The 20,158-nt window shown below is 52.9% G+C and overlaps 7 protein-coding genes across 7 annotated transcripts; 3 read left to right on the plus strand and 4 right to left on the minus strand.

Annotated features, from left to right (window-relative positions):
* Positions 1 to 22: 22 nt before the first annotated feature.
* Positions 23 to 1,804, minus strand: J7T55_004984 (uncharacterized protein; the record flags this gene model as incomplete). The annotated part of the gene is made up of 1 exon (XM_053144338.1): positions 23 to 1,804. One exon carries the CDS (start codon positions 1,802 to 1,804, stop codon positions 23 to 25), a length of 1,782 nt encoding a protein of 593 aa, XP_052992709.1.
* A 2,438-nt stretch (positions 1,805 to 4,242) lies between these two features.
* Positions 4,243 to 5,988, plus strand: J7T55_004985 (uncharacterized protein; the record flags this gene model as incomplete). The annotated part of the gene is made up of 1 exon (XM_053144339.1): positions 4,243 to 5,988. One exon carries the CDS (start codon positions 4,243 to 4,245, stop codon positions 5,986 to 5,988), a length of 1,746 nt encoding a protein of 581 aa, XP_052992710.1.
* A 464-nt stretch (positions 5,989 to 6,452) lies between these two features.
* Positions 6,453 to 6,964, minus strand: J7T55_004986 (uncharacterized protein; the record flags this gene model as incomplete). The annotated part of the gene is made up of 2 exons (XM_053144340.1): positions 6,453 to 6,593; positions 6,740 to 6,964. The coding sequence occupies 2 exons, from the start codon at positions 6,962 to 6,964 to the stop codon at positions 6,453 to 6,455; spliced, it is 366 nt and encodes a 121-aa protein (XP_052992711.1).
* Positions 6,965 to 7,806: 842 nt separating this feature from the next.
* On the minus strand, positions 7,807 to 10,542 carry J7T55_004987 (uncharacterized protein; the record flags this gene model as incomplete). Its single annotated transcript, XM_053144341.1, has 5 exons — positions 7,807 to 8,013; positions 8,088 to 8,292; positions 8,374 to 8,729; positions 8,778 to 10,232; positions 10,282 to 10,542. 5 exons carry the CDS (start codon positions 10,540 to 10,542, stop codon positions 7,807 to 7,809), a joined length of 2,484 nt encoding a protein of 827 aa, XP_052992712.1.
* Positions 10,543 to 12,401: 1,859 nt separating this feature from the next.
* On the plus strand, positions 12,402 to 13,481 carry J7T55_004988 (uncharacterized protein; the record flags this gene model as incomplete). The annotated part of the gene is made up of 1 exon (XM_053144342.1): positions 12,402 to 13,481. The coding sequence occupies one exon, from the start codon at positions 12,402 to 12,404 to the stop codon at positions 13,479 to 13,481; it is 1,080 nt and encodes a 359-aa protein (XP_052992713.1).
* Positions 13,482 to 14,546: 1,065 nt separating this feature from the next.
* J7T55_004989 (oxidoreductase domain-containing protein) lies at positions 14,547 to 15,729 on the minus strand (the record flags this gene model as incomplete). The annotated part of the gene is made up of 2 exons (XM_053144343.1): positions 14,547 to 15,618; positions 15,689 to 15,729. 2 exons carry the CDS (start codon positions 15,727 to 15,729, stop codon positions 14,547 to 14,549), a joined length of 1,113 nt encoding a protein of 370 aa, XP_052992714.1.
* Positions 15,730 to 16,520: 791 nt separating this feature from the next.
* Positions 16,521 to 19,946, plus strand: J7T55_004990 (uncharacterized protein; the record flags this gene model as incomplete). Its single annotated transcript, XM_053144344.1, has 6 exons — positions 16,521 to 16,745; positions 16,820 to 17,077; positions 17,427 to 17,509; positions 17,821 to 17,934; positions 18,047 to 18,151; positions 18,251 to 19,946. 6 exons carry the CDS (start codon positions 16,521 to 16,523, stop codon positions 19,944 to 19,946), a joined length of 2,481 nt encoding a protein of 826 aa, XP_052992715.1.
* Positions 19,947 to 20,158: the final 212 nt, after the last annotated feature.

Below are 20,158 nucleotides of genomic sequence, written 5' to 3' on the forward strand. Positions count from 1 at the left end.
TTATTCATGTCCTGTCTCATGATCACCGCCGCAACCAGACCGGCCAGTCAGGGTCCCTCGCAAGCTGCAGCTGCGCCATATGGATCCTCGCCTCCTCAGGGTCATCAAACTCCCGCAGCGCAGCCACAGCCTTGCCGTTCTCGTCAGGCTTGACGAAGTAAGGCCCATCGACCTCGCACTGCGTGTACGTCTCAGGCAGCGTGCCATTGTACAAGAACGCCCTGACGTGCTTGGCAAGGCACGACGACGTCACCGCCACAGAGCAGTGGCCGTAGCCCTTGACCTCGACGATCTGCGAGCGCGCAAACGCGTCGTTGGCGGACCGCGCCGACACGAGCGGGCACACGGGGTCGTACGTGGTGGAGAGGATCAGCAGCGGGTGGGCCGTCTCGACGCCGCGGCGCGGGACGTAGGTGTGCGTCTGCGGGATGCGCCACTGCTGCTGCGCGTAGACGCCGCTGTACATGGCCGGCCCGAATAGACTTGCGTTGAAGGCGGGCGCGACGATCTCCAGCGCTGACTGGCGGTCCTGCGGCCAGTACTTCGGCCCGGACCGCATGTCGTTGAGGGTCACGAAGGTGTTGGCGTCGCCATCCAGCCCGAACGGGTCGCCCTGCCCGTAGGCCAGAAACGCCTCGGTCGCGTTGCCTTGGAACAGCTTGGCGAGCTTGTCTGCGAGGGGGTACCAGTTGGCGGGCTTGTAAAGGACGGGGAAGATGCCCTCGAAGAGGATCTTGGGGTAGTCGAGCAGTCCGTAGGAGGTGTTGTTGATGTACACGCTCAGAGGCTCCTCGTAGATGCTGTCGGCGAAGCCCAGCACCTTGTCATGCAGCTCATCGGCCGACTTGGCGAATGTCGACAGGGGGCAGTCCTCGCCCGCCTTGATACACTCGCTGAAGAAGCCCTCGAGCACCTTCGTCGTGTCGACCAGATCCTCGGAACTGGCAAGCTCCTGGTACCAGTCGAACTGGTTGACAACTCCGTCGATGATGACACGGTGCGACCGCTCCGGGAACATTGCGGCGTAGGTCTGGCCCAGCAGCGTGCCGTAGCTGAAACCCCAGTAGACCATGTCCTTCTGCCCGACTGCGTCCAGGATGCTGTTCATGTCGGCGGCGGTCTGTGGAGTGTTGATGTAGAGGCCGTGCTCGCCCATCGTGTCAGCACAGCCCCGAACAAAGTTATGGGCGTAGGCGTAGGACGGGCCGCTATCCTCGATGAGGCGCGTCGCCGGCGGCGCGGCAAGGTCACGGCGGGTTTCACGATCGGGGAAGCAAAGGGCCTTGGGGGTGGAGCCGTTGATGCCGCGCGGGTCAAAGGACAGCAGGTGGAACCCCTCGCCGACAATGGTATGCAGCTGGTCGCCGCGGCGGAAAAGGAACTCGGCGCCAGAGCCGCCGGGCCCGCCGGGATTCAGCAGCAGGTTCTGGGTGGCATTCTTCCCGCGCATGCGGATCAATGGCACGGTGAAGACCTTGTCGCCCGAATTGGTGGCGTTGAATTGGTCCATTGGCACCGTGATAGTGCTACACTCGACGGACCGGCCGCTGATCTCGCCGCATGTCTCCCAGCTGATGTGCTCGCCCTCATAGCTGTGTCGCTGGCTCTGGTGGTGATGATGTGAGCATTGGTGGTGGCGCCCAGACAGTAGGAATCTCGCAGAGTAGTGCACCACGGCAAAGCAGGCCAAGAAGCTGGTCAACAGCAGCAGGCCTCTGGCGTGTCGTGGCCGTGGCCGTTGAGCTCGAGCTCGAGGCGGCTCAGGGTCGGCTGTCGGCGCCAGGAAGGGCTGCTTCTCGTCCATGCTGAATCAGACCTAGAGCCTTGTTGTGTCAATGAACGGTGGGAGAAATTGGATGATGAGAGCTAGATTTTGCGTGAGTACATCTGAGTGAAAGATGTGAAGAACGTCACACCTCTTTATGTATGATGTGGAGCAGTCAATGAGAGCAACCAGTCGTTGACTTTAGGTTCGAGCCGGCCCCGCAGAGTAAGCAGTAAGCAGCGGATCAACATTGGCCGCTTGTGGCACCGATCCCAGACCTGAAGCGCACGAGCAAACGATTCTAGGCCCGATCGGGCTTGACCCCTGGAGATCTATCTACAGTCTTACAAGTCCATTACCCCAGACGTGATCTCGATCATCGTCGTCCATCAGATGTACGTTCACGTTAATTAAATCGTCAATATTGAAGATTTGTGAGTGCCTGCACATTCCTGTAAATAAGTTTCTCATCAGTTGGGCCAATTGATCAGTGTACTTTGACGATATCTTCACTTCTGCTGGTCAAGGACCGAAGGTAACAGCGATTGAACTCTCGCATCCTCGAGGCAGGTTTTACATGCTTGTTATAGATTTTGCTGAGCTTTTCCATGCCTTCCACACACACTGCAATCAGCAGGAAAATTTCGATGGAAATGGCCAATGCAAATGGTCGTGGAAGTGGTGTGGAAATGCAGGCTTCGTATGACAGGAAGCAGTCTCTGATCTGAGGGAGTCACGGGCGGCAAGAATAACGTTGAGACTAGAAATCCTCACCCCCCTAAAGACCAGCTTAAGATGATTAGAGGTTTAGAGTTCGAGAAGCCATGGTCGCTGTGTACGCGCACCAGAGACCCACCAAGCAGAGGGCAAAAGCAGGCAGCTTGCATCTCACTCTTTGAGAGGCAGGGGCCGAGGGGGGGGGGTGCATTTGGGGGGGGGCATACGTTTCCCCCCTTATGAATCATCTTTTTCATCCCATTCCAACAAATCCACCTGGGCGGAGTGGTCAGGTCCCCGGGTTGCTCTCGGGTCCAGGGTGGTCCAGCGAGGGACTGTGGTGGGAAAGCTGGAGGGTGACAACCAGGGTTCGATTCTCGTCTCTGCCAGGACTTCTTTTTTTTCATCTTTTGTTCTTTCTTGCCCTCCCATTCCTCGACTTGATTGAGCGATCCAGATTTTGGGCTACTGGTAAGAGCTGATCTGGGCGTCCAACCACTCCTACCCACCCGCAGCTGCTTGAGAGCAGAGAGTGAGCTGGCCAGCACATTAGATGCTGCCATCCGCTATCCTCTTCCTATTGATGCCCCCATCACTGTGCCGCAAACCATCAACTTTGCTCGATTCTCTCCTCTCTAGCCCGAATTTTGACAGAAATGAGTAGTCATTTCGCCTCTCACAGCGCTGAGGTACTCTCTGCGTACTTACCCCAGATGCCACTCTGCTGCATCATGCTCCTAGTGACTGACTTTCAACTTCCAGAAGATATAAAGCGGAGAGACATTCTACTTTGAGTTTTGGCTTACCTTGACTTGAGACCTGGCCAATAGTCCTCGATCATTTCCGGGCCCGTCCTCTTCCGCCCACAGCTTCTTCCCTGGGGAACAACACTGAACCTCTTCCGACGGCGACTAGCATTGATGAAACTCGATTCTCGAAAGAACGATCAAGACAAATTAATATTTCTTCGTAGAGTCTGGCTTCGTTCTTCATGGGCACGCAACCATCCGCCAGGGACGGCTGCATCTGAGTTTTGTCGCCAGTGAAGGAGATGTTTAGCAGTCCGTTCAACAAGCATCCTGTGCTTGCGATCTAAATAAACATCAAGGAGTGAACTTTTCAACTAAGCAACAGCGTCCAAGTCAATCCTTCTGCAACACTTAATAAAGAAATGAAACCGGGCATAATGCAATAGTCACTTAAGTACTGTCCTTAGTCTACTGCCCCGTTTTACCACATTTGCGAGTCAGAAATGCCTCCAGCAACGTCCTGGAGGCTTTTGTAATCATGACATTAATGGTCAAAACAAGGTTTACAAGGTACCCAGCATGAGGTCTCTAGAGAGATCCCGTCACCTTGGAGCATCTCAATGGTTCCTTTCGTGGATACAGCTCGAGTGCATCGATGATTGAAGTTATTCACTCATGAGAATATTAGCAAGTGGAAATAGAAATCAGACTGACAGATTTGATCATAACAGAAAGAAACCTTGACAAGATGCACACATTGACGGAACGAGGTTCGGACGAAGTCATTCTCATGACTCCACTCTTGCACGCCATCGATAAGATACCCGGGCTCCCCTTCCTCGGAGAAATTGCTCCACTCGGCTCCGGACTCATAGGCCTTGACTCGTCTCCACGAACGAGTCGGTGGCCCAGCTTGTTGTTTCCCCAGCCGACTCTTCACGGCAGTGTCTTGTGCAGTCTTGTCGGCGCAGGCTCACAGCCACCATCGGTCTAGACCACAATCTGTCATCAATGCCTCAGCAAGCCTCACCAAAGAGCGGCCGGAAGCGGACGAGGACCGGCTGCCAGCGATGTCGAGTCCGCAGGATCAAATGCGACGAGTCGAAGCCCGTCTGTCGGCAGTGCCAAGCTAAGGGGTTCAAGTGCCAGCCCCTATCCACTTTGAAGTGGGAAGACGAGTACAACTCCAGAGGACTGGCTTTCGGCCGCAGCGGAGTATGGTCAAAGGGCCCACTCGCCGCAAAATCCCCGGATTTTACCGGTGTGGGACTCAAGGACACTCTGTGGTGCGATTTCCCGCCAATACACGCTTACAGCTTTGTGAATACCACCTTTGGCAGACAGGTCAACGAAGACCTCGCCTTGATTCCCGTCGCCTCCACAGATCCGAAGACTTGGCACCTGCCCTTGGACTCGCAATCCGGCCATCATGATCAAGCCAGAGTCGAGTTTGTCGACAGCGATGATGTTCTGGAACCGAATGCACTTATTTCCATGCGTCTCGGTCAACTGCGCAAAGAACAGGCATCGACAACAATGAACATCAGCCCGCCGCCATCTTTCCTATCCTTAGACGCGCTGCAGTCAACACTTCTAACATATTACATTCAAAAATTGTGCCCATTGACCGTACCGAGTCCACTGTCTAAGTCTCCATTCGCAACGCTGATTCTCCCTTTCTCAATATCCAAGTCGTCAGCAGTCTTGAACTCAATACTTGCGCTCGCCGCCAGCCACCGTGCAAGACAAGATGCCACCTTCAAGCCAACAGCGCTGAGACTTTGTGGCAACGTCCTTCGTTATCTCAGCCGCAGGATGGGAATGACGGATACCAACGAAATTGCCCTCGACCCGGAGACACTTGTCATCACAATGATGCTCTGCCTCATGGGGATCATCCGCGATTGCGACGAGCGGTGGGTCGTGCATTTGAAAGGCGCCCGAGATCTCATCCGGCTGCGCAGGCAGGCGCTCCTCTCTGCAGCACCGCAAAGCCAATCATCGCTCGAGCTGGTTGGCTTCTCAGAGAGGTTCTTTGCCTATCAAGACATCATCGGCCGGACAGCCTGTGGTGAAGAGCCAATCTTTGACGGCGACTTTTGGGTGGCTCACTGGACTAGCAACAACACCGACGCATGGCTGGGATGTTCGCCGGAGCTTGTGTCGATTCTCTGCGAGATCACGGAACTGAGTCGGCAGCGGTCAAGAGACCCTGCTGTAGCAACTTCAGACCACTTTCTGTCCCAGGCGTTCTCACTAGAGGACAGACTTGGCCGACTTGAGCAGCGAGTGCTTGATCCTGAGGATGACATTTTACAAACAACGGCCGAGCTGAAAAGGCTCTCGGCTGTCTTGTATCTCGACTGCGCCATTCGCGGTGCTCAACCACGCTCTCCGCGAGTAACTACCGCGGTCACTCAGATTCTGCGTCTTGTCTTTGTACTGCTAGAGCGAGACGTCACGGCCGGGCTCGCATGGTCTATCTTCGTCGCAGCTGTTGAGCTGGACCCACTGGAAGACCTGGTCTGGACAATGGAAACAAAAACATCGACTGTACCACGCCATGGACGCAACTTCGTTTTATTCGCTCTTGACAAGATGGCTGGGAGCTCTGTTTCCAATATCTCGCAGACGAGGTCGGTCATTGAAAAGGTCTGGCAGTCGAGGGATTTGGACGTGCTTCCCGACGGGTGTCACGGACGAAACGACTGGGAGCAACATGTGGCTCCATTCTGTCATGGCCTCTCCTTGGGATAAGATGAACACTGAGAATTCGCTCATGAAAATAAAACTTCACATCGCTTGTCTTCACAGACAACAACAGAATCAGTTACGAGACCGTCTCTACCTATCAGTCACGACATCTGGCACTGTCTTTGACACATGCAGCACTGCCATTCTGCATCAAATGAATTAAGACAAAGATCCAATTGGCTACAACTAGAATGAAACGGTACACCCGGTACCACATTATCCCTTGCATATGCTCCCACCACTACTTTGTTCCAATGAAGGAGCACACTTGGGTTCCTACGAATATTGAAGGTTCTCGGAACTGAATTTCTTATAGAAGGTGAGCAGAGTACCCTTGTTCGGGTGTTGTATACCTCCTCCTCCAAGACAGCGTTGAGTACAGCCCAAATTACATGACGACCAGGTTTTTGGATTTTCAACTCTCTCTGCCTAGGCAGAATCTTATGAATATCTCATCAGGTTCACATTTAAGCCTTCTTGTAGATACCTTCCTGAGCCCGAGCCCATTCACCACCAAACCGCTCCAAGATCTCCCACTCCTTTTGGCCAATCAGTAGCTTATCAGTAGCCTCGATGTATGACTTCATGTAATCCTTGGTTATTTGGTGCTGCAACGACGGTCAGAGATCGGTATTTTAATCCAATGAAATTCCCACAATCTTCTTTTGGTCATATACTGACAATCTGCGAAAGACGGGGGTATGGAAATGGGGATTTAAGTGCATCGTGGCAGAAAAGATGAAGATTTCCTTACCGTCATAAGCCACTCCTTGCTCTTGCTCCAATTCTCAATCCATTTGACCTTGTTTGGGGTGTCCGCGTACCGGAAGAGCTCGAAGCTCAGGCACTCTGGCTCGGCTGTCACAAGTTTGAAGACTTCCCAGAAATGACCGAGAAACTCATCCACTTTGTCGGGTTGGATGGTGGCGTTTACCACAAGCGTGAACCCCTCTGTCTTCTCAGGTTGTGGGAACGCCATACTTCTTGGTTCTTAGAGCTGCGGTCGAGTCGTTCTTGTGTTTGTGAACAGATCCGGATCTCGAAATAGGTCTGGTGGACTTGTGTATGCTGCGAGGAGAAGTTAAATAACAGTTGGAGGGAAGCAGGGCATCGGGGTTTTGACGTTGTGACGGAATGCTCCACTTGTTCGGAACGAACGGTTCCTGGATTTCTAATGTAGGTCAGATGCCTCGTGTGAACCGTACCCGGAGTAAGCACTTATGCCGTGGGTGGTAAGCAGCAAGAAGGGTGGGAGACATCAACAGGTCAGCAGCTTCCTATCTCACCCGGTCAAAGGATCAAGGCTCAGCTCGGTAGTGCTCGTTGATGCCGGGGCTTCCTTCTTTGAGGACTTCGCTCCTAGTACCAAGAGTTAGATAATTTAAGATCAATTTTGTTCAACAGTTTTCTTCCAGCCAGCCACAGCATAAGTCAACTGCAATAGCATGCGACTTATGACTGTTTCCATCGTAGCTTGATATTAGGTACAACCAAGCCTTGTTTCACACTAAAACTTGTCATCTTCGACGGCTCTAAGACGGCTCTACTTTTTACTGACTTGCAGTTCCGGGTCAATAGGGAATGAATACAGTGTGGTAAAATGTGATAAAATGACTATGGCCCTATATGTACGACCACTGCAGCTTTGTTGGGCTTCTCGTTCTCAACACTCAGAAGCTTCAATAAAAGGTTCATCTGAGGATTGTCCTCCCCCGTGACGTCTTCCAGGCTCCTAATCTCATCTTCAATCTCGATCTTCAACTTGTTCAACAACTCCCAGCAAGCCTCGAAACATCCGGCCTCTTGCAAATATTGGATAATCTAAACCTTTGCAACACTGGGCATCGGACCAGAGCATCCGGTTCTCTGCCGGAAGAGACCCATGATCCGGTCGGCATATTTGGGGCTGTTCTCAAGGCAGTGGATAATGAGGTAGGAGAACTTACCCTCGTCCAAGTCCTCACACCAACCCTTCTGGTTGCTGTATTCGCGAGAGTTGAGATTCAGATAGTCATCTGGAAGAAGCGGCTAACCATGGATACCAGAGCATCGCAGACGAACTCTGTACTAGGTCGAGGGCTGAGGGCCTGCATCATTCTCACCAACATCCTGAAAAGTCCGCCGGTCTTCAGGTCGATCATGCTGAAATACTCATCCTTCGTTGGCCACTTCAGGTTGTATTTCCAGTAAAGATCCCAGCTTTGACCGACGTGCAGATCATCCAACTCCTCGAGAAGCACTGTCATCAACGCCGCATTGCCGGTAGCTTGCACTTCTTGCACGACACGTACGTACAAGAAGGTGGCACTGTTAATGGATGATCAAATGTGTTGCTGTCTTGCCACGTCGCATGGGGAGCCATCTTGGATGTCGTCGAGAATCAACGACGCATTGTGGAGGAGGTCGATGACGCGCTTGACTACCGCAAGCTGAGCGGATGGAATCTGGCACCATTGGTTCATCGCATCAATCAGAGAAGAGCGCACACCCTTCGATGGCATGCCGCTGACGTAGTCAATAGGCTCATTGATTGCCCTCTGGCACAACTTCGGAACGTCAAAGTACGAGCGCTTTCCGGGGTCTTCTGAATGTGAGCTGTGGCTCGTGGTATCGGTGCCGTTGCCCGATGTCGCATCCATGAATTCATCGCAGTCGGTACTGGCGGTATTTGTGACGGATCTTGTCTGAGTGTTGTCGTCGATCTTGGCAGCGAAGCCCCCGACATTAACATCGGTTGGCTTGGCCTGTTTCGTCGGTATCGGACGTTAATCAATTATCAATAATTACTTTACACCTTTTTCCCGAGTCTGCAGATGCTGCTTGCCAGTCTCCTCATTTTCTATCGATTTCTCCTGGATGAACAAGCTCGAAAAGAAGCCAACACAGGCAAATCCAGCCATGACGTACCACAATACTTGGAAAGATTCTCGATAGACCTCGAGTATCTGGCTCAGCACATTTGAGGGTACATCGATGCCCCTCAAGCTAGGAATGAACCCAACTGCTTGACTTGCCTGGCCAAGTGGGGCAACAGCAGCTGGTAGAGGCTGGAGGGCAGCAATGGACTTCTCAAAGATACTGGCAAACACGGAAGAGGCGATTGCAAGGCCTATGAGAGCCCCGAAGAGGCGGACAGCCACAAGTATGCCAACGGCCAGCGCTTGGTCCTCTACAGTCGCAGCGCTTGCCTGCATGGAGAGTGCTGGCACTGCCCACAAGGCACCGAGACCGACGCCAGAGATGATCTGAAATCCTGCTGTCTCTGCCACCGGCGAGTTCCTGTCAAGGATTGATAAAAGGCCTATTCCAATGGAGATTGTGATCCAGGAAATCCAAAATTGCCACAGATACCGACGGCTGATTTCTATGGCGACACCGGAAAAAAGGGCGAATCCCACCACTCCGCAGCAGGATGGCAGCAAAGACACCGCAGATTGAAGGGGTGACTGCAGCTTCACAGCTTGGAAGAAGAGGGGGAGATATGTCGTTGCAGGGTAAATTATCAGACCATGTATCGTGCCGGTGAGGAGGGTCAGGAGCGACGCTCGAGACTTGAAGATGCGATGTGGGAACAGCGGCGCCTCCGGCTTGGCTTCGTAAAAGGCAAAGACAACGAGGACGATCAATCCGATGACCAAGGGCACAATTGTATTCCATGAGGACCAAGAATAGAGATTCCCCGCCCAACTGAGCGGAAGGACAAAAGCAGCAGCTCCAATGGCGAACATGAGGCTCCCGATCCAGTCTAGTCGAGCGAACCTGTCGGAAAGAGGTTCATCCAGTGGCTTCAGGCGTAAGAATAGGACGGCGAGGGCAACGTCGACGCCAAGCAAAGGAATGTTCATCCACCCGAGCCAACGCCAGCTGACGTATTCGCTGAAAGCTGCACCTATGATCGGTCCAGCAATTGTCCCTAAAGCCATTGGAATGGCCATCAAGCCCATGTACAATGGTCGTTCTTTGAGGGTGGTGATATCCACGATCAGTATCTCGTTGAGCACGTCAAGTCCGCCACCACCTAAGCCTTGGAGCAAACGACCGATGATGACTACTGCCATAGAATCGGCGGTGGCGAAGACGATGGAGCCCACAAAGAACAGGACGTAGCATGTATAGAGTGGAATCTTGCGGCCGAGGACGTCGGACGCGCTAGCGTATATTGGCAGGCTGACGACAACTGTAAGTGTGAAGGCGAGGTTTGCCCAAAAGGCCTCGAAGGTAGTGCCGCCCAGTTCTTGAGTGATGATCTGTTCTGGTTAGCTGTATGGCTCAGCGGTGCAGGTTGGGGTAGCTTACTGGTATTGAGACTGCCATGATGGTCGAGTCTATAGAGCATAGAAATACCATGATCACAAGACACAGAAAAGCCATGTAAAATGACAGTGGCTTTCTGCGCCGGCCAACAGTATCAACAGCCACATCGGCCACATCAGCCTCATTGTTCAACATGGATGGGCTCTTCTCCAGTGGACTTGTTCCTGTAGCTCGTGGCGCAACCTCTGCCGACACTGGTGCGAGCCCCTGATCATAGCTGTTGGGGCGCCTAGACGCATCCATCTCTACACTCGCTATGCTTCCAAGGTGGCCTCGGTTCTGCACGCAGGCCGCTCCACGTCACAACGGCCAGTCGTCGTCAAGAATAGGATAATCTTGAACACGGTGGCTGGCAGTTTTGTGAGCTTCATGCAGGGACTTTCGGTACTAACCAGAAAGGGGCCATGAGATCGCCGGTGTGGGTAAGACCAACATCCCGCTGGTTACACAGCTCGGGGTTCGACTTGTCCAATAACAGGAGCAAACATGCAGGGTAGTGGCACCATCGATGTAAAATTTCCAATCAGGGTGACGACATAACCTGCAGGAGCACGGGTCCACGCTGTATTTGTGGGCAGATCATGTCTATCAAGGTACGAGAGACTGACACGGCCGATCATAGCCATTTGTGGCCCCGTCGAGCATATTATCACAGGCCAGGCACCAGCATCGCGGGCAAAAGATTGTCGATGGCATCTATCACTGTTAGACTGGTACATGTAACGCTCCCAAGTATGGTTTGGTTGTTGCTTACAAGATCAGTCCTATATTTGACGTGACACGAAACTCCAGTCCCGGTCTGCCAAAAAAATATTCGAGATACCTTCAATTCAGAGTATATGAGTGCTGAGAAGATATGTTCACAAACTCCGCACCAAGCTCTGCCTCCAATCTCTGTGAGTCTTAGAAGATGGAACGTCTCAAAACATTCACGTGCGCAGAGACACGATTGGTAACTGATGTGTGCAAACAGTTCTCAATGGGCTTCTGACCTTTCTTCGATCACTCTTGGATGGGTACAATCCATTGAAAGGAGAATGAAGAAAACCTGTTCGAAAAGAGCCCACTGAGTAGCTTTTGCAGGACTTCAATGCTTGCTGAGCATCAAAAATTGAAGAGCTCGTATGCTGTGTTTCGACTGCAGCATCTCTGTACAAGGCAACCCGAGCCATGAGGAAAATGCATTTGCAGGTATTCGGTCGCTTTGGTGCCTTTGCTACGTGCCTGTATGCCGTCCAAGATGGTATTCCGGCATGTGCATATCAACTTATATTCTGGGCAAGAGATGTGGAGTATTTCTTAGAATTCCATCTGCAGAAAATTAGATAATGCTTGAGTAGAGGTGATCAGGTGAACTGGATCCGGTGTTCGTGCCCATTTGTTCGTAAACTCCGAAAGCGCTCCATGATCATCTTCTTATGACCACATAGTCGAGAGTGGGATAGGTATATGCCACGCTATCAACTGGCCTAGAGTTCAGCAAGCAAAGCGCATCCTACGCAGGGACTGTGTGAGCTTTCAGCTTTAATCTGTTTCTCCAAGAGCTGAGGTTCGAGGTTTCACGAAGCTCTAGCTGCGGACAAAGCATCCGATGGGGTGGGGACTAGTGATCTAGTATACGAGCTTGCAAGTAAGCTTGATGCGCTCGAGCGCACCGTTCAGCTCATGGCCCCTGGGTTAGCGCAACCCCATTTGCGGAAGACGTTGTCCAGATCCTTCTAGCTGCATGGTCCGGCAGGGGCTCAGAATGTGTTCCTCGCCGTATTCTCGACTATCCATGATGCTAGCTTTCCCAGCCGCTCGGAACGTGGTTGTCGTGAAGAACCGAGCCAATGCTACGAGAAGTAGCGCCGGAGACGCAGATTCCTAGTGGAAGAGCCTATTCGACAACAAAGAAACCCCCTGGTGGCCTACATGTTGTGCATCATATATAAGGAGGCGTTTGACCCGGACTCACCAAGAAAGTCATGTTCACACAACAGCTTTCCAACGTAATAATTCCAGCGTTGTCTTGAAGAGTCCCTTCGGACCGTACCTCTCTTTACAAACCAAAGTTAGATAACCAGACCTCTCGTTATAAACAATCGTTTAAATCAGGCAAGATGCTTTCCAATATTCAAAGCATGTGTATTATCCTTCCATTGTTATCCGGACTTGCCCATGCCGGCCTGGTGCCCCAGAAGAGAGCCGATATATGTGGTCAAAAAGGGTATGATCGTGGCAAAGGCAACTACGACTATGACAGCAGCGGCAAATACTCGACCTACGCAAAATGTTCGGCTCGCTGCGTTGCAGACACAAAGTGCAAGAGCTTCGGTTTCGGCGGAAATGAATGCTTGCTCTTCAACGTGGCCGTGAGTGGCAACTTCGACGCCGACTCAGGCAGCTCTGACACATACTACGACCGCGGATGTGTGTCGTCTTCCCCAGCACCGGCTTCCACTTCAACAACGACAAGCTCGTCAAAAACCAGCTCTTCCACTTCGAAGCCAACTAGCTCTTCCACGTCGAAGCCAACTACGTCTTCGACAACAAAGCCGGCATCCAGCACGAGCCTGAGCACCAGCACTGTCAAGCCCTCTACGACGCCCGCCACCACGCCTTCAGCGACGTCCTCGACTGCACCAGGCGTGACGGTCCCAGCAGGATGCAACGTCCCCACGAAGTTCACCATGACCTCGTTAAATTGGTTCAACTCAACGCACAACCTGGACTGCGCCAACCCGAACTACCCGTCGGACGCGAGGGTGTGCTGGAACAGCGCCTCCAACACCGTCTGTGCCGACGGTGACCCATCATGCACTTGCACGCCGTACTGCTACACCGGCCTGCCTTCGGCTGCCTACCAGCCACTGGGCTTTGGTCCACCGGACACCATCTCTATCGGATTCGCCAACGGTGCTTCCTGCTCCGCAGCCAACGGGCAGTCCATCCGCCGCTATGAGATTGGCGAGGGCCATTTTGCCTGCGGCAGCGCGGCGGACTACATTGGCTTCTACGGTAATTCCAACAAGGACACTGGCAACACTGGCAGTGTGTACTACAACAATTACGCCAATACGTGCAATGGCGGGGTCCCGCGGTATGAGGGTACCTTCCCCCTGATCTGCACTCACGATGCTGGGAACAATGCTACCTGCACTGCGCCCGTGCCTGTGGAATTGACCTTGGTTTCGCTGTAAAATATTCGATGGCCTTGGAGTTGGGGTATGGCATTTTTTCATTTGAAATGGCTAAAAGCCTGGAAGCCCTCGTCGACTTTGTCAAGTCACACACTTTCTTTTTGCTAGGTTCACGTACATAATAAACGTAAATCATAATCATATGCCACACATCATTCATCCTCTAAGATTTATCTTCACGAATTTGACAAGGCACTGTGAAATGACTTTCGATCAGCTTACTTGACCACAATCCAGTTGACTTGTGAGACAACGTGGCCAATTCCTTGACGTATGCATGAACCAACCACGGCAATGATATTGCCACCTTTCAGAAGGACAACAGCGAGGTATTTCGGATCAAACAGCATTCTAGTTGCGAGGTATGCGATCCTCATAGAACCAAAATGAATCCATAAACGTAGGCTGCTCGTGTCCGCTCGGCGATGCTGAGCGGTATAATCCTTTGACTACAGGCCTGTCCACTGCCAGGAAGAGCACAGACTGACTTTGGGAAAGTATTCAAGTCATTAGCGCCCCATTGCCCGATCCGGGTGGATACTTTGTCAGATAGACTATCAGACGTGCAGGGCCGTCCAATCTGGCTCCAGCATCTTGGTCAGCCAGACTTGAACTGCCGAGCGAAGCTTCCATGAAAAGCTGCGATATCGGTGGATGCGCCGCCACCTCACAAGTACAGGGCGTACACCGCTGTAGGCGAAGAAGAGAGGGAAGCATCGTCGACCTTAGCGGGTTGGTAGATGATTCATTGTGGGACAGGAGTGAGTGGTCAGAAGACATCACTGGCACTGAACGCGTTGTACGGCCCTCATGAATTGTGGATGAATGGTGAAATCATTTGGACACATGGATATCTTATGCTAAAGGAAAATCCTTCCGGCTTGCGCGATATGCATAGAGCGTCTACGGCTCTTGTATCAGGGGTAACAAGGCTTCCTCATAAAAGACCCGAAATAAGGAGAGTGACAATCTGCAGGAGCTGTGAAAGTACCACAGAACCTCGTGTACGTACACGCATCAGCCATCACTGACTCACGGCCCGTCTTCCCATGTTTTCCTCGGCGATCATGCCACGGAGACCTCCTTGGCAGTGCGAGCGCTCTCCTTGATGGCCTCGACAATCTTGAGGACCTCTGCCGCCTCTTGCGCGGGGACAGGCAGATCCTCCTGCTTCCCCGACACCAGGGCCTTGGCAAGAAGCTCGTAGAACTTCAGATATGTTGCAGGCTCGATGTTGGGGAAGGTGAAGTCCTGGATGGAGCCGTCCTCCTGGACCACCTCGATGGTACCGTTGTAAGCGGCGCCGTCGACGCCGAAGCCCGCGTCGGTGATCTTCATGCCGCCTATGAGCTGCGGCTCCTGGGCGTCCAGCCCCGTCTTATGGTAGCTGCCCTTGGAGCCACGAATCCAGAAGCGCGGCTGCTTGCTCTCGGCGCTCAGCACCCCGATGCGCACGTGCACCAGCAGGCCTTTGTCGGCGTAGCTGAGCGTGGCATCGATGCTGTCCGGCTCGTCCTCCAGGCCACCGGTGCCCGACACGAACCTGCCCTCGCGCTGGTTGATGAACTTGCCGTAGGCTGTGGTCGGCTTGCCGAAGAGCACGTAGACCTGGTCGAGCACGTGTGTGCCCAGGTCGTAGATGGCGCCGTTGCCATCGGCCATGGTCAGCGTGCTCTTCCATGACCTAGGAGCGTCCGGCCTGTAACGGTCGAAGTGCGTGTCAAACTCGTATATCCGGCCCAGCTTGCCCTCCTTGAAAAGATGCTGGACAGTCAGGAAGTCTGCATCCCATCTCCTGTTTTGGTACACGCAGAGCAACTTGTTCTTCTCTTTTGCCAGCTTCACCAACTCTTCTGCCTCGGCTGAGGTCGGGACGAAGGGCTTCTCGGCGAGGACATGCTTGCCGCTCTCGATGACTCTCTTTGTAAGGTCGAAGTGGGTATTGGGCGGGGTAGATAGGACGACGATGTCGATTTCGGGATCTTGGAGTACGGAGTCGATCGAGGTATAATGCTTGGCCTCTGGGTGATCTTCAGGCGCGGAGTTGCCTTCGGAGGGCTTGCGCTGGACGATGGAGTGCAGTTTCAACTGTTTTGTTGCCGCCACGAAGGGAATATGGAAGACTTTTGCGGACAGTCTGCCGTCATGTCAGTGCCCAGACAGCAGTTATCTCCTTGTTTCTCTCCCGAAGAGAGGGGTGGCCTTACCCATATCCGATTATAGAGACATTGAATACCTTGTCAGCCATCTTGCGTATCTGGAGTTGATTCTTGCTGTGGAAATAATCTCAGAGCTTCAGGGTGTTTTCGAGATACGGAAACCACGGAACACTCTGTCGCACAGGCACGGCTGGTAGGTCTGCGGGCACATTATATCAGCTGTGAGCTAGCTTGAAGCTGAGGGGTCTCCGAATGTACGTCAATATCGTGATAAGTGGATACGGCCCGACCTCGGGAGCCACGGGGATGTAGCTAGTGCAACTTTCCCCCTCACCCCACGCGGATATTAAAGCTTAGGACAAAATCGGCGGAGATGCCTAATTTGGAGTCAGGGAAAGGACTTATCCTCCAGCATGTTGGCAATCAACGATGAAGGGTTAGGGCTATTTGTAATCCGAGACCGAATACGCGAATTTCTCGACATTAAATGGGTCAGGTTCGGTCAAGGACCGAACATGTACGCTAAAAAGTGACTTCTGGTATTCTTCAACAGTTCAGATGACGAAATACGTGTAAAACAAACTGCTTATCAGACAACTTGGCGTCGACGGGAAGACTATGCCTTACTTGAGAAGGCGCGTGGTCGGTCATCCCGCTTCTCTCCGATATCCCGGCTTGTCGCGTTGGCGACTTGATCCTTCGTCGGGTGAGAGTATGGGATTTATATACATTGCTCGAGAATGAGAGCAGTCTCTATCATGCTACCTATACTTACTCCGTTCTTTATCTCTTTCTCGAGTGGGAAGCTGGTGTAGAAGTATCACATGATAGTGACAAGCATGAAGGTACTTGTGCTTGGTCTTCCCCGGACGGGGACCCAATGTGCGTCATCTACCCCAGCATCACGAACAATACTAATGAGCTGAGGAATCAAGCACTCGCGGATGCTCTGTCACAGCTTGGCATTTCTAATGTCTACCACATGCGTGAGGTGGGCAAGAACAAGCACCAGGACTTGTGGGTACAGGCTCTCGAAGACAATCTTGAAGGCAAAGGGTCCACGTGGGGGCGGGACGACTTCGAGAAGATTCTAACCGGATTTGAGGTCTGCGTCCCGAAGATGTGGCTCCTAGGTGGGAAAACCCACTAAATCGATACTAACGAGCTGGACCTACGTAGGCGTTGGCCGATTTCCCCGCTGCGATCTTTCCTGAGCAACTGATAGCGGCCTACCCAGAGGCGGCCATCATCCTTTCGACCAGAGCTGAAGACGGCTGGTACACGTCCATGATGTGCACTCTTGTTCATTATCACTCCAACATGCCGGCTGATAGCACATCGCCCATGGCACCTCTCGCTATCAAATATCACACTCTATGCTGGGACAATGACTTCCCGACAAACGGTCGAGACTACTTCAGAAAACACAACGATAGGGTAAGGAATCTAGGGAAGGGTCGAAGGTTTCTAGAGTGGGATGTCAGGGACGGGTGGGCACCTCTCTGTGGATTCCTGGGTACCCCAGTGCCAGACTGTCCCTTCCCTCGAGCCGATGACTGGGTCTCATATAAGCAGCTTGTTCAAAATTCTGCTCAACCTCAATCCCAGTCTCAGCCTTAGGTTAGGCTTGGGGAGAGAGGGGGAGGTTGACAAGCACAGCCAATTGAAATTTCTGTCTCTGGTCTCCTTCGCGCTGATAGACCAAAGTACCCAGTGAGTCTACCGAGCGGACTGATGCTGTGTTCGGCGAGTTTTTGATGCTGGCAATGCACTCGCCGGTTGGCAGGCAAAGGACGCCGAGAATCTTGATGCTTATCCAACACTCCGGTTCGATAGTATCATTCACTGCGGTCCGTGGACATTTGCACAGTACGTTTCTCTCGGGCCGGTTCTGGGGTCAGTGGGTACTCCAGAGACCATGATTCTATATAGGGAAACTGGATCCATCAGTCAACATTGCTGCGGCTGCTAAACTCCACAAATGCTCTGCTGAAGTTAGTGCAATTGGTCGAATGGCCACATTTCTTTTGTCAGCCTTGATATCATAAATGTGTGAGACTGACATCTCTCAAACTTGGAACGCTAAGGTTTTTTTTTAAAGCCCTGAGTGCAGTAAATATAAATTAGAGTTCAATGCTACTACATGTACGCGGAATTACTGCCACGATCTTTCATATCAGTCTGCGGATCAGCCCGATGGCCCGGCGGACCACGGAAATAATTGTTATTGAAGTTGACGGCGAAATCAGGTACTCCATGCAGCTTGATCTTGGCAAGCCTCAAATGGGCTTAAGGTGAATCCTTCGAGGCGGCTAGACCGTTGCCGTGTAGCCGCGCTGGACCACAACAATCTTTCCAGGCAACCATGTCACCTCTAGAATCAGCACAAAGCTGATAGAGAAACAGACAGGCGCCTCAGATAAACGTCACACTGCGCTATTGTCATCTGTTCCTGTCCAGAAGACGACTGCTCGCCCAAGCACACGCGCTTGTCGCAGCACGGTTGCAGCGGTGCGCGAACACGCATACCAGCTAGCCACTTGAGTGGCGTCATGAGCGCAAGGTCGTGAATATATCCCGACCCTCAAGAATGGCAGCGGGACTTCCAAGAGGCCCGTTCGGGCGCTTTGTCCTCATAGCAGCTGTGCTCGTCTTCATATTCAGCTTTGCACATTACTTGGACGCTGTCCCGGATAGCGTCCGACTTACTACCTCCACACCAGAGGAGCCGAACAAGATACCGGTCGAGCAGGAGGCAAAGGAACCCGAGGTCGAGCACGAGAGACCGCCGCCGCCGGACTATTCTGAGGCGCCTCAGTGTATCTCGGAGCTGGAATACCTCAAAAAGCTTGGCCTGACCAGCAAGATCAAGTTCACCAGGCGCTGTATCAAGCCCGTGTTTTCCACATCAGCACCCCAGTCATCGCCAGCCGACCCGAATGCCGGAGGCGTGGATCGTGATGTCGTCGCCAACATATCACAACCACTCCTCGTCGGCTCGCCGGTCTCCGTCGACCTCCTTTCTTGTGATCGCATAGCCGACGACTACATTTCATGTGAGCCACTCAAACTTGCCGTGCCGGACCCATACCCCGAACGAGTCGGCCAGTATGATCATCTACTTTTCGCCATCGCAACCTCCGCAGAGCGTCTCAAGATTGCCAAGCCCCATTTTGCGCACTGGATGTCAAAATCAGGGTCCCCACTCATAGCTCTCATAACCGACAGGCCAAACGAAGAGTCGGGCCAGACACAGAACGACCTTGAGATGGAACAGACCACGACATGGCCAGCACTCGTCGACGAATTCGCTAGCGCGGGCATCCAGCTCGTGCTCGTGCGGCCGCACAGCCCAGAACACTCTGTGCCCCAGAGCCACATGATGGTAATCCTCGATATGCTCGCGCACGTGCGGGCCCGGCGCATGGCGGCGTCCGAGTACGCGGACGAAGGCGTCGACCTGGCGCACAACGACACGCACTGGCTCGGCATCCTCGATGACGATACCTTCCTGCCCGCCATCGAGCCGCTGTCCGCCGCCCTGGCCGAGCACGACCACACCAGGCCCGCGTACCTGGGCGACCTGTCCGAGTCCTTCGCCGCGACACGTTTCGGCATGGCTGCCTTTGGCGGTGCCGGCATATTCATTTCTGTGCCACTTGCCGAGGAGCTTGAGCCGCACTTGAGCGACTGCCTGAGCGGGAGGGGAGGGGACATGCAATTGATGGAGTGCGTCCACGACCATACGCATGCGAGGCTAGAGAGAGTGAAGGGCCTCCAACAACAAGACATGCACGGCCTAATGGATGGGTTCTTCGAAAGCGGGTGGCGGTTCTTGACGCTTCACCATTGGAAGAGCTGGTACACATCTCCAGTTCTCGACATGGCCCGGGTTGCGTTGATCTGTGGAGGCTGCTTTCTGCAGAGATGGAAGTTCTTAGACTTTGGCAGTGTTTCTAAGAACAGAACCGACGTGGGAGCTTGGGATTCCCAAGAAGAGCTGGATGTGTCGAAGGCTGAGGTTGTCTTCACCAATGGATACTCCATCGCCAGGTATCCTAACGGTGCACCGAGGATGGATTTCATGGAGGGTACATGGGAAGGGGCCGAAACAAAGGATTATAGATGGTCACTCGGTCCGATCAGACCAAAGCTAGGAAAAGAAGATAAACAGACCTGGAGGCTAGTGGAAAGTGTGGTAGATGAGAAGACTGGTGGCTTGACCCAGATCTATGTCTTCAAGGACGAGGCGGAAACGGACCCTGTCGACGAGGTCATCGAGCTCATCTGGGACCCGAGCTCATGAGTCTTGTCGATCAGTGAAGTCTGTGTTCGTATGTCTTTGTAATTCCTTTGTCACCGGTATAAATGTATCAAATAATCGTTTCTACTTGTTAGAAGACACATCAGTAGACTTCTTCAGACACATCAGTAGACTTCTTCTCTAGGGACATCGCCAGCCTATCATTTGATGCTCGGGTCCATTGTTTCTTGCAAATATAAACCAGCCACCCTCCC

Source organism: Diaporthe amygdali (genome assembly GCF_026229845.1).
Source record: "Diaporthe amygdali strain CAA958 chromosome Unknown NODE_17_length_903054_cov_64_435670, whole genome shotgun sequence".
Taxonomy (NCBI): domain Eukaryota; kingdom Fungi; phylum Ascomycota; class Sordariomycetes; order Diaporthales; family Diaporthaceae; genus Diaporthe; species Diaporthe amygdali.